The sequence below is a fragment of the Schistocerca piceifrons genome, chromosome 1 (genome assembly GCF_021461385.2).
Source record: "Schistocerca piceifrons isolate TAMUIC-IGC-003096 chromosome 1, iqSchPice1.1, whole genome shotgun sequence".
NCBI classification, from domain to species: Eukaryota; Metazoa; Arthropoda; class Insecta; order Orthoptera; family Acrididae; genus Schistocerca; species Schistocerca piceifrons.
In genome coordinates this window covers 430137507-430155961 of record NC_060138.1, presented here as the reverse complement: position 1 = coordinate 430155961, position 18455 = coordinate 430137507, and the positions used below count along the sequence as shown (strand labels likewise).

General features: G+C 38.9%; 1 protein-coding gene across 9 annotated transcripts in view; it reads right to left on the bottom strand.

Annotated features, from left to right (window-relative positions):
- The window catches only part of LOC124790314 (nucleolar transcription factor 1-A-like), a 210033-nt gene that overhangs the window by 162959 nt on the left and 28619 nt on the right, over window positions 1-18455 (bottom strand). For 3 of the 9 annotated variants that reach the window (XM_047257773.1, XM_047257774.1, XM_047257775.1), the window contains exon 3: window positions 8339-8540. The exons of the other annotated variants lie outside the window; for them this stretch is intronic. In XM_047257773.1, the coding sequence (XP_047113729.1) occupies window positions 8339-8343 (5 nt within the window). In that variant the 5' untranslated portion in view covers window positions 8344-8540. The remainder of the gene's footprint in view (window positions 1-8338; window positions 8541-18455) is intronic. 9 annotated transcript variants of the gene reach the window in all.

Below are 18455 nucleotides of genomic sequence, written 5' to 3'. Positions count from 1 at the left end.
ATTATTCACCAACAGAAATGTCTGAGGACGACGAGAAAGACAAGTTTTACAGCAATCTCCAAGAAATGCTACAAAAGTGTTGGAAAAGATATATCCTCCTGCTGATGGGTTATCTTAAGGCAAAAATTGGGAATGATGACTGTGGGGTAGAGCAGATTATTGGGCAACATGGGTTGGGCATCCGAAATGACAATGGAGAACGTCTCACAGACTTGTGCACAATGTCTAACCTGATCACTGGAGGTTCCATTTACCCCCATAAACAGTGTCACAAAGTGTTGTGAGTTTCACCAAATGGCAAAACAGAGAACCAGATAGACCACTTTGCAATTAGCAGGACCTGGCGAAGATCGCTTCTAGATGTGAGGAACAAAAGAAGAGCAGATGTTTGTAACAAGTCCGTCTAAAAATAACTGCACACACGGACATTGTAGGCAGAAGGGGATCAGATTTAATTTTGGAAAGTTGGACAATTGGACAATACGCAAGCCCAAGAGGAGTCCTTGACCCAACCGAGAAATCGTTTTGAAGTACTTAGCAGAGGAATCGAAGAGAATGACATTGATGGTCAATGGGATGCAGTGAAAATGACCTACACACAGAATGCTGAGGAAATTCTTGGAACAAAGGGCCACGGCAGCCAAGATGGTTCTCTGACCATACTTGGGATGCAATACAGCAGAGGAGGAAGGCAAAACTCTGGCTAAATTGTGCACAAGCAAGGGAAGTAAAAGAAGAAATCCAACAGGAACCATGCGCACTAAATAGGATGGCGAAGAAGGGCTTCAGAAAATATAAGAGAACTTTCATCAATAATCTCACAGCTAAGGCGGAGGTAGCAGCTAACAGAGGTGATAGCAAGACCCTTTACAACATCCCAAGAAAACTGTCGAATAGGAAATTTTGGGGTGATATGCCAATCAAACAGAAGCAAGGAAAACTACTTACAAATCAATAAGACCAAGTGCAGAGGTGAAAACATTATCGTGAGAAAGTTGTGAACTGTTAAACTACAGATGACACTGTAACTCTGCAGAATGTGGATGGGGAAGGACTCCCACAAGATATGTCAACTATGTAGAATCATTATCTGAAGAAGATATCACTAAAGCAGCCCAACAAATAAAACATGGAAAAACTCAGGGCTGGACATCTCCACTCCAGAGTTACTGAAAGTAAATTCCTCTATAACAGCAAAAATTTTACGTCTGCTCCTGACAGGCATATGGGAGAATAAAAAAGTATCAAATGATTGGAACAGAGGCATGATCATCAAGCTCCCCATGAAAGGAGACCTATCGTTTTGTGATAATCGTAGAGGCATCACCCTGCTGTCAATCTCAAGCAAGATCCTCTCATGAATAATCCCAAATAGGATAAAAGCGTGTGTAGACAAGAAAATAAGAAGAGAACAAGCAGGATTTAGGGAATGTCACTTGCACTGACCAGATAAACACCTTGAGAATAATAGCAGATCATTCATATGAATACCAATCACCACTTCACTTCACATGCTGTTTGTAGACTTTGAAAAGCCCTTCAACAGTATAATTAGAACAAAAATATGGGGCTTGCTGCAAAATCTGGAATTCCCAGGAAAATAAATGCTCTTGTCAAGGGCTTGTTTGAAAATTACACGTGTCAGGTTCAAAATCAACGTACGCTTTCAAATCCAATGACAGTGAAACCAGGAGTTTAAGCACAGCCATATACTCTCACTGACCCTATTTAACATGGTACTGAATGTCATAATGATGCAAGCAATGGATAAAGTGAGAGGAATAAAATGGAGCAATGGAACACACACAGAAAACCTAGATTTTGCAGTTGACTTTTGCCTGCTATCCCACTGCCTCAACAATATGAAAGAGAAACCAAAAGATATGAAGTCTTCAGCAAAAGATGTCAGTTTGAAAATTAATGCCCACGAAAACAAAAGACATGCTGGCAAATGATAACAACATCACAGAGCTTAGGTTTGGGAGCCAGGTAATCGAAAGGGTGGATAAGTTTTGCTACCTTGGAAGCATAATTACACCATATGGTGGTGCATCAGAGGAAATTAATAACCGCATCAACAAAGCCAAAGGCACTTTTACAACTCTCCGCTCCATCTGGTGATCAAAGGAAATAACATTGAGGAACAAATTGTGGATATTTGAAAAATGTAAAATCTGTGATTCTACGTGGATGTGAAACACGGAAAGTGATAAAGCAGCTACTACATAAGCAGCAGACATTCAACAACAGATGTCTGCAGACCATCCTGGAGGTACAGTGGCCAAACGTCATCTCTAACTAAACACTCTGGGAAGAACCAACCAGAAGCCAACTGAGCTGCATAAGTAGCAGGAAGTGGCGATGGCTAGGACATACACTCCAGAGACCAAATGAACATATTGCAAAGGAAGTACTTTATTGGATCCCACAGGGATGACGGAGACAAGGCAGGCCCAGAATGACACGGAGACGATCAGCTGAATAGGAACGTCAACAGCGGGGAATAGGATGGAAAGAAGTGAAAATACTAGCAGAAGACAGAACAAGAGGGTGATCCTTTGTTGCAGCCCTTTGCTCCACGTAAGAAGTTGAAGCAATTATTATTATTATTATTATTACTATTATTAATATTTTATCCATGTTGGATCTTGTGAATACCACAGCCGTTAATGATAGTTAGTGAGAAAAACCAGTCCACAATGTAAATTTTCACTTTTTATTCATTCAGTGACTAATTTTGGGCCGAGACCCATTTTCAAAATTGTCGAAAATTGCATTTCCAAAGATTTCGAAAAAGTGCAATGCACTCATATAACAGAGCACTGTAAGTGTTCATTGCCCATTTTCTATACCTTTGGAAATGCCATTTTCGGCTTTGTTAAGATGATCTGAAAATGGGTCTTCATTCAAAACTAGTCATTGAATGAATAAAAAGTAAAAATTTGCAACTTGGACTGGTTTTTTGTTCTACTGATTAACAGAAGCTGCTGGCCCAGGCTACTCCAGCATGCTGGAAGTTTGTTAATGACCAGCTGGTTGCATCATTCACCAAAGGTAATAATAATAATAATAATAATAAAATTGTTAAGTGCAAAGCCAGTTTAATTACAAAAAAAATCATGTAACAAGACTACCAGTTAAAACTAACAGAAAAGCTTGCAGTGTTCAAGAATGAAGAGACTTATGTACGAGAAATAACACTTTAATAAATAATATACTGGAAAAAAAAACACATGTTGCTGAAGTGAAGACGGGAAACCAAACAAAATTTGAGAAGCCACAAGAATATTGAAGAAGGAGAGAAAAGAAGTAAAATTAAATTACAGCACAAGTCAGATAGAATAAACTAAGAGCACTGTTTATGAGATGATGTCACTGTACAATGAGAAGATAATAAGGAGACAGCTGAGAATAGCTCAAATATGAAGAAAACAAAACTAACACACTGGGTAGACATCATATTATATTAGTTAGGATGGAATTTAACAATATTATGAAAAGGATAGTTGCTACTCACCCTGTGTCGTCGGAAACACACACACACACACACACACACACACACACACACACACACACACACACACACACACACACACACAAAACCACAGTTCTTACAGTCTGTTTGTTGTGTCCATCTGCGACTCAGCATCTCCATTATGTGGTAAGTAGCAGCTATCCTTTTCATAACACTGATACATTCCATCCTGAATTTTCCAATGTTTTATATTGGTTAGAATGTGTTGCGATGGCAAACTGGAAGACCACATTAGAGGTATTTCAGGATTTCTTCAAAAATCGTTTTAGCGCACCTAAGAAAATGGACACGTTGACAACAAGCTGTGAGAACGGGTGCATTCCAAAAGTTTTACTAGAAGAAGGAGGGAAACAAATGAAAAGAAGGAAAGCCGTTGGGGGTCATGGGTTAACAGTAACAATAATTAAAGTAGGGAGAGAGATGGTGAAAACAAAACTAGCAAAGTTATACAAAGTATAGCACACGGTGGGAACGATGTTGTACTTGCAATCCACATGAAAGAGAGCAGGGAAGGTTTGAGGATGTTGAGCCCATTTGCTTTTTGTCAGTGGTACAGAAGATTTTTCCAAAAATCATTACTAATCCTCTAGAATTTACAAGGAGAAATGTATAAGATGGCTTTTGAAGTGGGTATAGCACAATGGCCCACCTACAGGTCCTCAACAAAGGAACAATAATTGTTTGTTACTATTTTCTTTGGAAATTACAGAATATGGCAAAGTGTTTCATTATCATAATAAAACACGTGCTGGCAATATTCAAGAATCATGAAATAGACTATATCAACGTCAATTTGTAGAAAAATATGTACAACAAAGCTGTAACTTCCACTCAAGGGGGGGGGGGGGGGTGTTCACAACTGAGAATGAAGTTAGCCAAGGTGACTCGTATTTTCCATAGCCTTGGAACAGTTCTTTGAATTTTAAACTGGAAGAAAGGACAAAATGCAAAAACAAACTTATCGGAACCACCCTCAACTTGCAGATGACATTATTTTGTTTGCTATGGATCCAGAATTTCACTACTAGAGGGAGGAAATAACAAATGGACAGAGACTTTAAAAAAAGAAAAAGACAGTTGGATAAAAGTGGTTTGAGGTTCATTCAACCAGTACTAGGTTATGGAAACGAAACATGCAAAAACAGTTCAAAAATTTAGGGCTGCTCATCGAACAATGGAAAGATGCTTGTTGGATACATACAAAGAAAAGATAAGAGAAATAACAGGATTTGAGTATGTTATAGCAACTGTGATTAAAATTCTTCTGCTAAGTCATTTTATAAAGTATTTAAAATGCTAAAATACCAAAGCATAAGTCATTTTATAAAGTATTTAAGATGCTAAAATACCAAAACATCAGAAGACTTTGTTGTGTTGCAGCAGTCCTTCTCAGGAATAGAATGGCTTAGCTGGGGAGTGGATACTTCAATACATTTCTTTTCTAACTATGTCATAAGACCACAACCATCAAATTTCTTAGACTTTATTGGCCATAAAATACTAGTGGTTGGTGTTAGGAAAGACAGCAATCCATTTGTGAGGCAGGTGGCTTACTGGTAATTGGCAGTCACCGCAAATCAATGACAAGCTTGTGGGGCCTGTTTTCCTGCTTTTACATACAGAAAACCAAAACCAGTTCAGCATGTGCTGTCCATTTAGTTGGTCACGACAGTGTCAGTGAAGCCACTGACATACAATTGCACAATGAACATGGTAAAAGGATGGTTGGAAATCAGCAGCTGTTCTCTCGGTAGGGATTGTTAAGCTGCACTGGTATTTCAAGTGCCTATCTTAATTTGTGCAAGCACACAAATGGCTGTCTCTCAATTTCTGACTTCAGGAAACTATAGGCCACTCAAAATCCCAATTTAATTCTGCAACGTTGATCGATCATGTTGCCCAAAATGAACAGAATGCTTATGTTTTGCTATGTGGGCCTTCCAGTTTTCCCAATGTACAGGGTTATTACAAATGACTGAAGCAATTTCACAGCTCTACAATAACTTTATTATTTGAGATATTTTCACAATGCTTTGCACACACATACAAAAACTCAAAAAGTTTTTTTAGGCATTCACAAATGTTCGATATGTGCCCCTTTAGTGATTCGGCAGACATCAAGCCGATAATCAAGTTCCTCCCACACTCGGCGCAGCATGTCCCCATCAATGAGTTCGAAAGCATCGTTGATGCGAGCTTGCAGTTCTGGCATGTTTCTTGGTAGAGGAGGTTTAAACACTGAATCTTTCACATAATCCCACAGAAAGAAATCGCATGGGGTTAAGTCGGGAGAGTGTGGAGGCCATGACATGAATTGCTGATCATGATCTCCACCATGACCGATCCATCGGTTTTCCAATCTCCTGTTTAAGAAATGCCGAACATCATGATGGAAGTGCGGTGGAGCACCATCCTGTTGAAAGATGAAGTCGGCGCTGTCGGTCCCCAGTTGTGGCATGAGCCAATTTTCCAGCATGTCCAGATACACGTGTCCTGTAACATTTTTTTTGCAGAAGAAAAAGGGGCCGTAAACTTTAAACCGTGAGATTGCACAAAACACGTTAACTTTTGGTGAATTGCGAATTTGCTGCACAAATGCGTGAGGATTCTCTACCGCCCAGATTCGCACATTGTGTCTGTTCACTTCACCATTAAGAAAAAATGTTGCTTCATCACTGAAAACAAGTTTCGCACTGAATGCATACTCTTCCATGAGCTGTTGAAACCGCACCGAAAATTCAAAGCATTTGACTTTGTCATCGGGTGTCAGGGCTTGTAGCAATTGTAAACGGTAAGGCTTCTGCTTTAGCCTTTTCCGTAAGATTTTCCAAACCGTCGGCTGTGGTACGTTTAGCTCCCTGCTTGCTTTATTCGTCGACTTCCGCGGGTTACGCGTGAAACTTGGCCGCACGCGTTCAACCATTTCTTTGCTCACTGCAGGCCGACCCGTTGTTTCCCCTTACAGAGGCATCCAGAAGCTTTAAACTGCACATACCATCGCCGAATGGAGTTAGCAGTTGGTGGATCTTTGTTGAACTTCGTCCTGAAGTGTCGTTGCACTGTTATGACTGACTGATGTGAGTGCATTTCAAGCACGACATACGCTTTCTCGCTCCTGTCGCCATTTTGTCTCACTGCACTCTCGAGCGCTCTGGTGGCAGAAACCTGAAGTGCGGCTTCCGCCGAACAAAACTTTATGAGTTTTTCTACGTATCTGTAGTGTGTCGTGACCATAAGTCAATGAATGGAGCTACAGTGAATTTATGAAATCGCTTCAATCATTTGTAATAGCCCTGTATATAGCACTGACTCACAATGTATCCAGTAAACATTTGCTGTTAGAGGGTTTTTTACTTCAACCTTAATGGCATCTATAAAATTCTGCAGCCCCTTCGGAAAACTGGTTTGAAGCCTCTTCAGTGAAACACCTTGCCTATTTGATTACTGATCCCTTTGACATTTCTCAATTTTGTTTGTTTAGCTTCATGTTGAACTTTGCAGTTCTTCTTGTTTTTCTTTTTCTGGCATATCTATCAGCTCAGAACATGCTTAATACTGTTTGCATTGCTGATGTGATGGCCTCAGGTGGCCAGTGTGCAGAACAGAACACTTTTGAGTTGAATGATTGTGTGATTTGACATGTAGGTACGGGTTGGTGTGTCCTAGGTTGCCACTGGCAGTTCTGTGGACCTCCACAACCTGCAACAAACTGTGCCGTCAGTTGTTTTAGTGTATATGAAAATTCTTGAAGATGTGGTTCTTATGCAGAATGTTAATATAATGATGGAACTTACAATTTTGGATGTAACCAAAAAACTATTGTGTTACTCACATATCGCAGCCAACAGTTTGGCTGAAACTGCATGGTGCTTAAAGCAGTACACATTAAAGGTGTACATTTTTTTCAGAGAGAGGGTGGCTTTCATTGTCAATAGTTCTGTGTTTTCATAATACTTCACACACCAGGTGATACAGGATGACTACAAACATAACCACATCTGTATACATATATCAGGCGATATTCATTCATTAAGAATGCTAATAGTCTCTTCTATTGTATGGTGTGTTGGAGAAGAACGGCTGACCATATAATGTATGTCAGTTCCTGTATAAGTTGGACAATGTGATAGTGACAAATGTAGACAGGCTGGGCATAGAGAGAGAAAATAATGGGAGATGGAGTAAGGAGATGCTGTGTTGAACTCCTTATGATAAGAAACAAGCAATGGGAGATCTAACAGATGATGGAGTGACAGCATAAAGAAACAGGCTAGACAAACTTGGATGCAAGTAGATGAAGATTGTAATATACACAGAAGTGCAGATGAGGATTGTGTTCAGTAGCAGAGCAGAAGAGGATTGTGTTCAGCAGATGATGATAACTTGCTTTTGATATGGTGATGAATATATTTATGTTGACCGCCAACTGTCTATTCCTGTGTTAATCCTCTGTAGATCTTCTTGGATCTTACTAGAGTTTTCTGGCATTGCAAAAGTCCTACATGTAATAGCATCATTTCTGAAGAGCTTCATGGAGCTTTTTATGTTATCCACCACATCATATACACAGTACATATAATGTACATTACTGGCTATGACTATCACACATAAGTATAATTAATTCTTCAGGCCATGCTTTTTATCTTTAACGAGCATTCTCTGATGCTCTATTAATTTTTTCAGAGTCAGAATCAATATTTTTTGTTCGAATATACAACCATAAAATACTATCATTAGCTAGGAAGTAATTAACTGATAGTTTCAAATAACCAACAACAGTACTAGATCAAAATAGCTACATACCTCATTGCTGAGTATTGCTAGAGTCACTTTCGAAGTACACTAATGTCTCTGTAATCATCGGTTGAATACATCTGGTAATCTGACATTTTGCTGGCATACAGATAAGGGCAGCATGATGGACGTGTATATAGCTGTCACTTGATAGCTATTTGTTGTTTTCCCAGCAAAGCAGTTACTATTGTGACAAATATAATAAACCAACCTGCAAACCAAGTGACCTTTTGAACTCAAAACCCATTAACTGAGAGTTCAATTATATCAGTGTCCGATACAGTTGCAAATGTCTTAACCACAAATACAACTGTGTCTGAAAAGGTGGAAATAACTGGGACTGGCCACAACACGTATTTCAGAGAAAGACAGCGATGAGATGTTTGATTAAGATTTGGACAAGGTCAGCAGTTTGACATTCTTATGTGATCTGGTGTTCTCTCATCACTGCCTATAGGTATTGCAATTATTTACTGTACTCCACTCTGAAAACCAAGCACTATATGTATGTCCTATACATTATACTTTTTGAAGAAAATCTAGAATTCTCTTTTTGTCATCAAACTGACACAAAATGTTGGCTTCGTATCAAAATCTACTAATGTTGTGGTGCGTGACATAATACATATGCAGAAAAGTAAAGAGGAGTAAATGAAACAGGCATAGGGAATACACACATTAAAAAAAATTACAACAATGAAAACAATCCATTTTTCAGAATATGATGTAATTGAATAGATAAAAAATATACTCACCACATGGCGGCAGAAGGCATACATAAACGAAGGTTATAATAAGGTGAGCTTTCGGAGCCAGTGGCTCCTTCTTCAGGCAGAAGCGTTAAAGGGAAATGAAGAGGGGTGAAGGAAAAGGACTGCAGAGGTCTAGGAAAAGGAATAGATTTCTGGATGACTTTTCTGGAATCTACCCCTTTTCCTAAACCTCTGCAATTCTCTTCCTTCACCCTTCTTCCTTCCCCTTTTAGCTATTCTGCCTGAAGGAAGAGCCACTGGCTCCAAAAACTTGCCTAATTATATCCTTCTTTTATGTGTGTGTTCTGAAGTCGCATGGTGATTAGATTTTTTATCTATCCAATTAAAAAATTAGACTGATAGCAAGTACAACATGTCAATAGCAGGAACGGCTAACACAGAAATGCAAAGCTGTAGATGCATGCCAAACTCAGGGATAAGACAGATCCCATTTATAGGCAAATTAAGTAAGACTTTGGAAAAAAGAAGCGTTTTTATGAACATAAAAGAGCTCACATGGCAAGCCAGCTCTAAGCAAAGGAGAAGAGGTTCAAAGATGGAAGGAGCACACAGAATCACTACATATATGACAAATTTGAAGACAATATTACATAAAGGAGAGGGAGTGAATGGAGATGATGTAGGGAATGCACACCTGTAAGAAAAATTTTGCAGTGCACTGAAAGACCTAATATGGGAATCGTCCAATTCGACATTTTGAAACCTGCCTTGAATTCTTTTATACAGAAAGAACACACTGAAAGAAACCCAATAACAAAATTCTTGTTGCTGAGACACACTGCAAGTATTTTTTAACCCTTTCAGATCCACTGGCAACAATTTTTACCGTCTCTTAGCTGCAACAGAAACTTTTTTTACACAATGGAAACCTTATGTACACATTTGTGGCTGTTCAATCTTTTCATCATGTGCAAGGCTGCCCCTGCCCAATACCACTATAAAATTATCAACATGTGAATGTAGCAGTGTGCTGTTGCTTGTGACAGCCAGAATAGACAGAGCTTGTTTCTCAATTACATTCCACTGTATAACTGAATGATATTATTGTTTTTTGCATGGAATTTTTTTTTTTTTTTTTTTTTTTTACGGCAGTGAATATTTCAAAATTAATTATTTTTGTCAATAAAATGAACCTGAATGTACAATGTTTATTTTGAAAATGGATGAATATATTTCTGTAAATCTTCCTTCGAAAATCATTTTAAACAATCAACTAAGACCATTAAATCATAATTAAAATTGTTCATCTCCAGAAAAAATTCATGTCAGAAAGGGTCAAAAAACTGTTGATATTGGCCGAATTCCTAACTCATCAACAGTTGGAGAATTTTTACACTAATGCTGTAGCTGTAGCAGACAGCACATGCACAACACATCGGGCACATATCCTCGACTGATGGTACAGAAGTAAATAGATAATATGGCATGACACAATCTTAACTTGTAAAGCAGATTTAAGTTTCTGTTCATAGTTTCTCTGACATAATTGTTCACAGTTACTATTCACTTAAATTTGCAACCCATTTAATATCCATAATAATGAGCAGTTACCTTTGTGATTACACTGTGTGTTAACAATAGAGATAAAACTGAATTAAATTTCTTTGTGATTTCATGGCATACACTTGCTAATAGCATCTGTCTATGTCCAGGTTCAAGAGTTTCACAATAATGTGGAATCCAATAAATATTTCCAACTTTGCAAAGATAAAATACCAATAATGTGGTATGCAAATGTAGCCATCTGCTTCTTCAGAGGACTTACATGTGTGTTATTTATTAGTTAATTTCTTGGACGTTCATTCCAATGATATCAACATTTAGTTAGAAACTATGGAAACATAGAAGACACATGAAATAACTCTGGCAATTCCATGAATTGTGATTTGAATGATAATTGTTGCATTACAAAGGCCAACAACAAAAATAGAGCACCTTCAGAGCCCAAAGAAAACATGTTTCATAATAGCCTTCAGTGACACAAAAAGGGCTGTAACTTTTTTGGTTAAACAAAAGAAAGGGAAAACACTTCAACTTCAGTTGTCTGCAAAGCTGGTTTCAAAAATGCGCTAAAACGGAACTTGCAAAAGAATGAAAGAAAAACAATTTGGAAGATTTAGAACTGCTCGTGAGAGTCAATGCACTGTTACCAAGATCTATGAGACTTGGCACTCTGAACTGCAAGTGAGATGAATGTTACTGATTTCCAGGCTTCTTCGACCTGGTTAAACAGATTCAGGAAATGGAAATCACAAAATGAGGAAGTTTACTTCAAGTAAATTTTTAGAGAAGATATCATTAATAGGTAATACATACTATAGAGAAACTCGTCACTGACATGAAGAGGAAGCTTATTGTTATCCCCTAAAAGCTGCACACACAGCCAGTCAGTCAGGCCTCATTCAACCACACTTTATCATTTTAAACAAAAAAAGACAAGAGTCACTTGTGCAGTCAATAAATGCTATGACACATTTGTATACAACAATGCCAGTGATAATTATCGGTAATTACTGTTTCCGCAACTTTCTCTCTGTTTTCACCAACATCAAGACAAACTGGGACCAAAAATTAAAAACAGAGGACTGTTTACCAGCAAAAGTTTGGAAAATGAAAACTACTTCTTACCATCTGCAGAGAATAATTCATTGCTTCGCTGTAGTCTTGGCCTGGTTGTGAAAATAACTCCATATTTCACAGACCACAAAAAGCTGTTAATATAATTCAGATTCACCCAGAAGTAATAGTGTAATTCAGTCTCTCGATAAAAAAAATTTTCAACAGTGTAAAGCATTTTTCAGATTTTTGATAGTTTTTTTGTAATTTCAGATTTATCAGCAGAACAATATTCTTAGACCTCAGTCATTCCTGCATTGTCAGTTTGCATCACCACATTTTATGAATTTGTTAAAGGATGCCTGGTACACAGTATAATATGCAGAACAATGACCACAACCATTTCTTACTCCATTCCAGTTCTGTTTAAATAAAACTAGTAATTACTGTGAAGTGCCTGAATGCATTAACTTTTCTTTTATTGGGAATGCCTGGGTGTAAGGAAAATGTTTGTTTTCATCACCCAATAGACCTTTGCATTTTTGTAACAACAACAACAAACATGGTATAAACATTTCTAATAAACAATGAACTGTTGCATTGTTAGCAAAATATACATTATTCAACAACCATCATAAGAATGGTGCTACAGGAATTGTTAAAAATATTTAATGTCAACAAATTAAAGTCCAGCCTGGTGGAAGTCATTTGTAATGTAACAGCAGACACTGTCTTGATTTTCTTTCCTCTGATAGTTGCTTGTGTAACAATTATATCTGGAACAGTTTAGTTGTTGATGTGAACTGCAAATTATTCAAAAAAGTAATGAATTGACGCATTTTTGGTGTGATTGAAGTGTTAAAAATAAATATGTGTTCACTTTGGACTTCATGCAGTGTGGCAATATGTCAACTTGTTACGGCTGCATCTGCTTATTCGCTGATTTGAGCACTAGGCAGAGAGGTCTATACAAACCACTATTGTAAGTGGTTCTTCGTGCGGAAAAAAATATTAACTTCAACATTTCTTTAAAAAACTACATGCAGTCAGCCTTAGTAGTTAAATTTTTGCAAGTGCATTGCTTTTGGTGTATTCTACCTGCACGAAAAATTTCACGGTAGGTTTCGACTTGTCAGACTGGACCATTCCCTAGTAAGATGAAACAAAGCACCTAAGGTAGATGACATTCCATCAGAATAATTAATGTCCTTAGTAGACCCAACCATGACAATATTATTCTATCTGCTGTGCAAGATATATCAGCCAGGCAAAATGGGTCAGCTGGAACTAGATACAAGATGTCAGCTTTGTACTATAAGGGGTGTTCAAAAAGAAACGAGCTGGAGTCTGGAATGTGCAAACCAATGACAGGAGGATAATATCATGGCATGTGTGACGAGGTGTGGTTCCGACCAGAGTGTGGAAGTTCACAGCCCGTCGCTAGAGGGCACGTGTCCATGTCACATGAGTATAAAGAGCTAGCAGCGGCAAGCACCAATCGTTCAATGCTGCCAGTCACATTGCAAACGGTGACATGAAGGCATCAACAGAAGAGCAAAGAGGTGTTGTTTGTTTTCTGACAGCGAAAGGGGTAGGAGGAACGGACATTCATCGACGAATGTCACAAGTGTACGGGAAACACTGCATATCCCTTGCATTGGTCAAGGCCTGGCACAAGTGCTTCAGGGAAGGACGGGTGCCGTTAGCCGATGATGCACAGTCTGGAGCAGCGCACTGCATTACCAATGACATCATCCAGCAGGTGGATGCACTCATTACTCAGGACTCCTGAGTGAACAGTGAAAACCATAGCCGCTGTGGTCGGACTGAGCATCGGAAGTGTTCACACCATCATGAAGGAACAACTGCACATGCACAAAGTGTATGCCCAATGGGTGCACCACAACAGGAAGCATGTCGAATGGCCCACTGTCTTCCTCATCTGCTGCACTATGCTCAGGAAGGGAATGCGTTCCTGGCACGAGTGGTGGCTGGAGATAAGTCACGGTGTCATCACTTCAAACCAGAATCAAAATGACAAAGACTCCAGTGGCAGCATCCAGAGTCACCACCACCTAAAAAAGCCAAGGCCATTCACACAAGTGCAGGAAAGGTATGATCTTCTTTGACCAAGATGGCCCCCTGCTGATTCACTTCCTGCAGCACGAGACAAGAGTGAATATCCACCATTACTCATAAACCTTGACCACCCTTCGCCAAGAGACCAAATCAAAACAAACAGGCAATCTCACCCATGGGTTCATTCTACTTTATGGCAATGAAAAGCCTCATATGGCCAACACAGTCGCAGCACTCCTGCAGAAATTCAAATGGGAGGTTCTTAGCCCCCTCTATATAGTCCAGACCTCCTTCCCTGTGACTACGCCATTTTTGGCCCCCTTAAAAAGGCTCTGAAGGGACAAACAATTCAACTCGGATGATGACGTCCAGATGTAGGTGTGGAACTGGTTAACATTGCAGCCCCAGGAATTTTATGAGAGAACCATTCACTGCTTGTGTCACAGTGGGAGAAGGGTCTCATCAGCCAGGGTCAGTACTTCTAACATACAGGTACTGGTTTCTGTAATTGTGCCTCCGCCTCTTTAATTTTTGAGCGCCCCTTATACAATGTCCTGTGACGTAATCCATGTGCAAAAAAGGTAAAGAGCAGAATACTGACAATGTTTCTTTTCTTTCATTTACATTATTTGTTAAACAGAAGTTGCAGTGGTAGACCGTAGCCTGAGGTACAGTTAGGTTGAAAGGTGACAATTTGGTTGTGAGTTGGCGAACCACCAAATGTGAATGTGAAATCTTAGTTGTTATGAAATATTGATCTGTAGCATAGCCTGAGGCATAGGTTAGGTTGAAAGGTTATAGTCTGGTTAAGAGTTGGCGAAGAAATATCAAAAGCTTCAGTTAACGTAGTGAAATACCCTAGGACTCTAATAAAAATTCCGTAATCCCACCACCAAAGAAGGCAGGTTGAGTATTACTGATCAAATCAATTTAACGTGTTACGTTTGCAAAATTCAAACAAAAAGTATGTCGAGAACAATGGAATAACTGGTAGCAACTGACCTCGGGGAGAGCAAATTGTGTTCCCAAGAAATAAAGGAAAAAAATATCAAGAAATCATGACATTTTTAAAAAGTAATTGAAGTACAGGGAGAGGAAACAAAAACTTTACGATTTGATGATGATACTGTAATTCTGTTGGAGATGGCAAAGGACTTGGATGAGCAGTTGAATGAAATGGATAGTGTCTTGGATAGGGGTGATAAGATCAACGTCAACATAAGTAAAACAAAGGGAACTGTGGGGTCCACGGCTATTAAATCTCCACACCGAGCAGCGGCATCCTCCATTAAGTGGGGCGAAGAAATGCATCATTGGCTCACTTCTTCGTGCACCGACCACTGCTGACACCACAGGCCACCTTTGTGCATGCCCGCTTCAAAACACAGTGATTAGCCACCCATAAAACTCAGCAATTGGCTGGCCAGAGTATACGAGTACAGTGACCCCAGCTGCCAGCTCCATTAACTATGGAGCCTTATTTCACACAACTCCCGACATCTACAAGCCAGTTCTCATCATGCTTTGTTTCTACTCCACAACTCAGAAGTACTACGCTGCAGTGGACCTCTATTCAATGTTGATTCAGCCATGTTCTGGACTTAGAACCCGAATGCTATGCTGTAACTTGTACTTCAACATTCACTAGGCTTAGTATGTCAATGGACTTGTGACTTCCGCCGGAATTCTGCATATCACTTGCAATTCCTGGACATCAATATAACCACCATCAATTTATATAATTTCCCATAAAGTGTTCATCTACAACTTGGCACTTGGTAACAGAATTATTGTTATCAGTATTGTGTCAATAAATTGTACTGTGTTATTCCTAGATATAACACAATAAAATGGCGATGAGCCAGTAACCATCTAAATTGGAAGTAACTTATTCATCAGCAGGATGAAAACCAAAAGTTGCTACTGAATACCCTCCAACCACTTCTTCAAAGCTTACTGCAGGTGCAAGTAACACGGAAAGTGCCAGACTTTCCTTCCTTTGATGAGGCTTTAGAGCATTGGGGAGCCTACGAATCAAGATTACTGGAGCATTTCCACGCATTCAAGGTAACTGACTCCAGCCTCATGAAATCTTTGTTTTTGTCATGGTCAAAACCTGAGATTTACTGGCTACTGTGCAAGTTGGCCCCATTATCTAAGCCTTCAGAGCTTAAATATTACCAGCAGCATATCCATGTTATTTCCTCTTGGGTAGCATTTTAACAGTGCAAGAAACAGCCAAACTAAACTCATAGAGAATGGCCTGCAGAGTCACAAGTAATAGGACGAAAATGTCATTTTGTTACCCCTAAAAGTAAGGAGTCATATGTAGAAGATATGATCAGGAAAGTGATCATTCGGGGTACTACAAACAGGGATTTCCAGCACGAGACACTTCAACTCAAAGACCCGTTGTTAGACAAAGTTTTGGACTGAGCACAAAGTTTCAAAGGACGTCATGAATCAACATGGTAGCCGTTAATGTAAACACATCCAAGCCAGCCGCCAATAGCCACACTAGAGGCAATTTGGACGTAGCAACTGTACGAACGAGACACCGTACCATTAGTCAACAATGTCCCCCACCCCGCTCGAGCCGATCAAATAGGTCTTGGGTACCGAAACGATTGTCATCATGTCCGGATTGTTTCAAAAAACATCTGTGTGAAGGCTGTCCTGACAGATCAGCCTATTGCCAAAACTATTCTACCAATGGCCATTTAGTTTCTGTATGACGTAAGTCCTGTCAGGTAAGACAGCTTCCTGCCCAACAGATGGATGTTAATCTGGTAGCCACTACACACCATAAAGAGACCTCCAATAAACTTTTCGTAGAAGAGCAAATAGCAGAGAAGCCAGTTCAATTACACGTAGACACCAGCATTCCCATGAGCATTCTCAATTTTGATACCTATTTGAAACTTGGAGCTCCTCCCTTGTAAGAAACAAAGAGATGTCTAACGCCATCTAATAAACATATCATCCCAGTAAGTGGTCAAGCCGAACTGCTGACAACAATTCATAATGTCACCCACCACATTATCTTCTTAGTCATTAACACTGATTCTGCTGAGAACTTGTTTGGACTTTACTCTTTCCAGAAATTTGGATTTTCAATAAATGATTCTCTGAATTTGGTATCCGAAGATGCTCCATACTTGGACCTCGAGACACTTCACCAGGACCTGATTGTGACAAAGCAAGCTGGGATATTTTTAACTCCCCTCTTGTTTTGACATGTGTCTCATTAAATTTGTTTTTTCATTTTTGACTAACTACTATTGACATACATGAGTACAATTTACATTTTCATGAAAGAGAAATATTGGCCCTCAGTTTTAAATAATATAACACCAGATCTAATTTTGTGCTTAATTTTATGTATGTAATTTATTTTCTAATTTATTTCAACTATTCCTAATTAATACTTTCATGAAAGGGCGAAATCAGTAACTGTTTCATAACTTAAATTCTATTGTTGAATTATAAACAAATATAAATTCTATAATAATTATAAACATTTGGAGGAACAACTAATTGTATACTTAAAGGATCTATTTGGCTCTATTTGAAAACAGGTTAGCAAAGCCAGCTCTTAATTAATTCCAAAGTAATTAACAGTTTCCAGAATGAGATTTTCACTCTGCAGCAGAGTGTGCGCTGATATGAAAATTCCTGGCAGATTAAAACTGTATGCCGGACCGAGACTCAAACTCGGGACCTTTAACAGTTTTTCAAAAGTGTTGTTTGCATAACTATATATATGTTAATTTCATGATTTAAACAAATAATTTGGCTTCACCCTTGTAGTAGAAGAAACTGTTAAAAAGAACCAAGTTTTCGATGTATTCAGTTAATTTAATGAGTTAAGTTTTAATTATAATTTCTGTAAATTTAACTTCGAACAATGTGTAGTTTCAGTACCTATTACTGTGAGAATATATAAGGGCCCGATTTTTGGTCACGAGACAGTCAGTTCACAGCTGAGTTTCAGATAAGAAACATGTGCTGATTAGAACAACAACAATGCTTAAATTTAACTGTGAAATAAGTGTTACACAATTAGGCCGTGTGTTAAAAACAATGCCAGTGTCTGCTCCATATGTACCTTTCTATTCAAGAACTGTGAACTTTGTGATCAGGTATGTACTGCTAGTAGATGTTCAATAGTAACCTATGGTAGCTGTATGTGGATGTTCGCCTGCAACCTATTAATGAGGCTTATCAAAAGTTAAACAATAGTGCACTGGCCATATAAATGCTTATATGGGGGGTTGTGAAAAGTGAAAGTAGACAATACTGCACTTCCACACCCCATTTTTCAGCCAGTACGTCGACACCGAGGACAATAAACGAAGAGATAAAGCAGGGAACGTCATCAAATGTTCACCCCAGAAATCAACACCACAAAGGATTTGAGGCACACATCACACTGAAATGCAATGCATGGCCTCTGTACTTTTGAGCCCACACCATTCCTTTAGCTCTCAGAGATCAAATAAAGGAAGAATTTGATCACCTAACTCCAACTAAGTTCTAAAACGTATTCCTTCTAGTCTATGGGCTGCCTCATTTGTCATGGCACAAAAGCCTTTGGGGAAGATCCGCCTGTGTGACAATTCTGAAGTAACTGTCAATGCCCAATCAGAGACTGAAATACATCCTACTCCAAAACCAGAAGAGTTACTGTCAAAATTAAAAGGTGGAAACATCTTCTC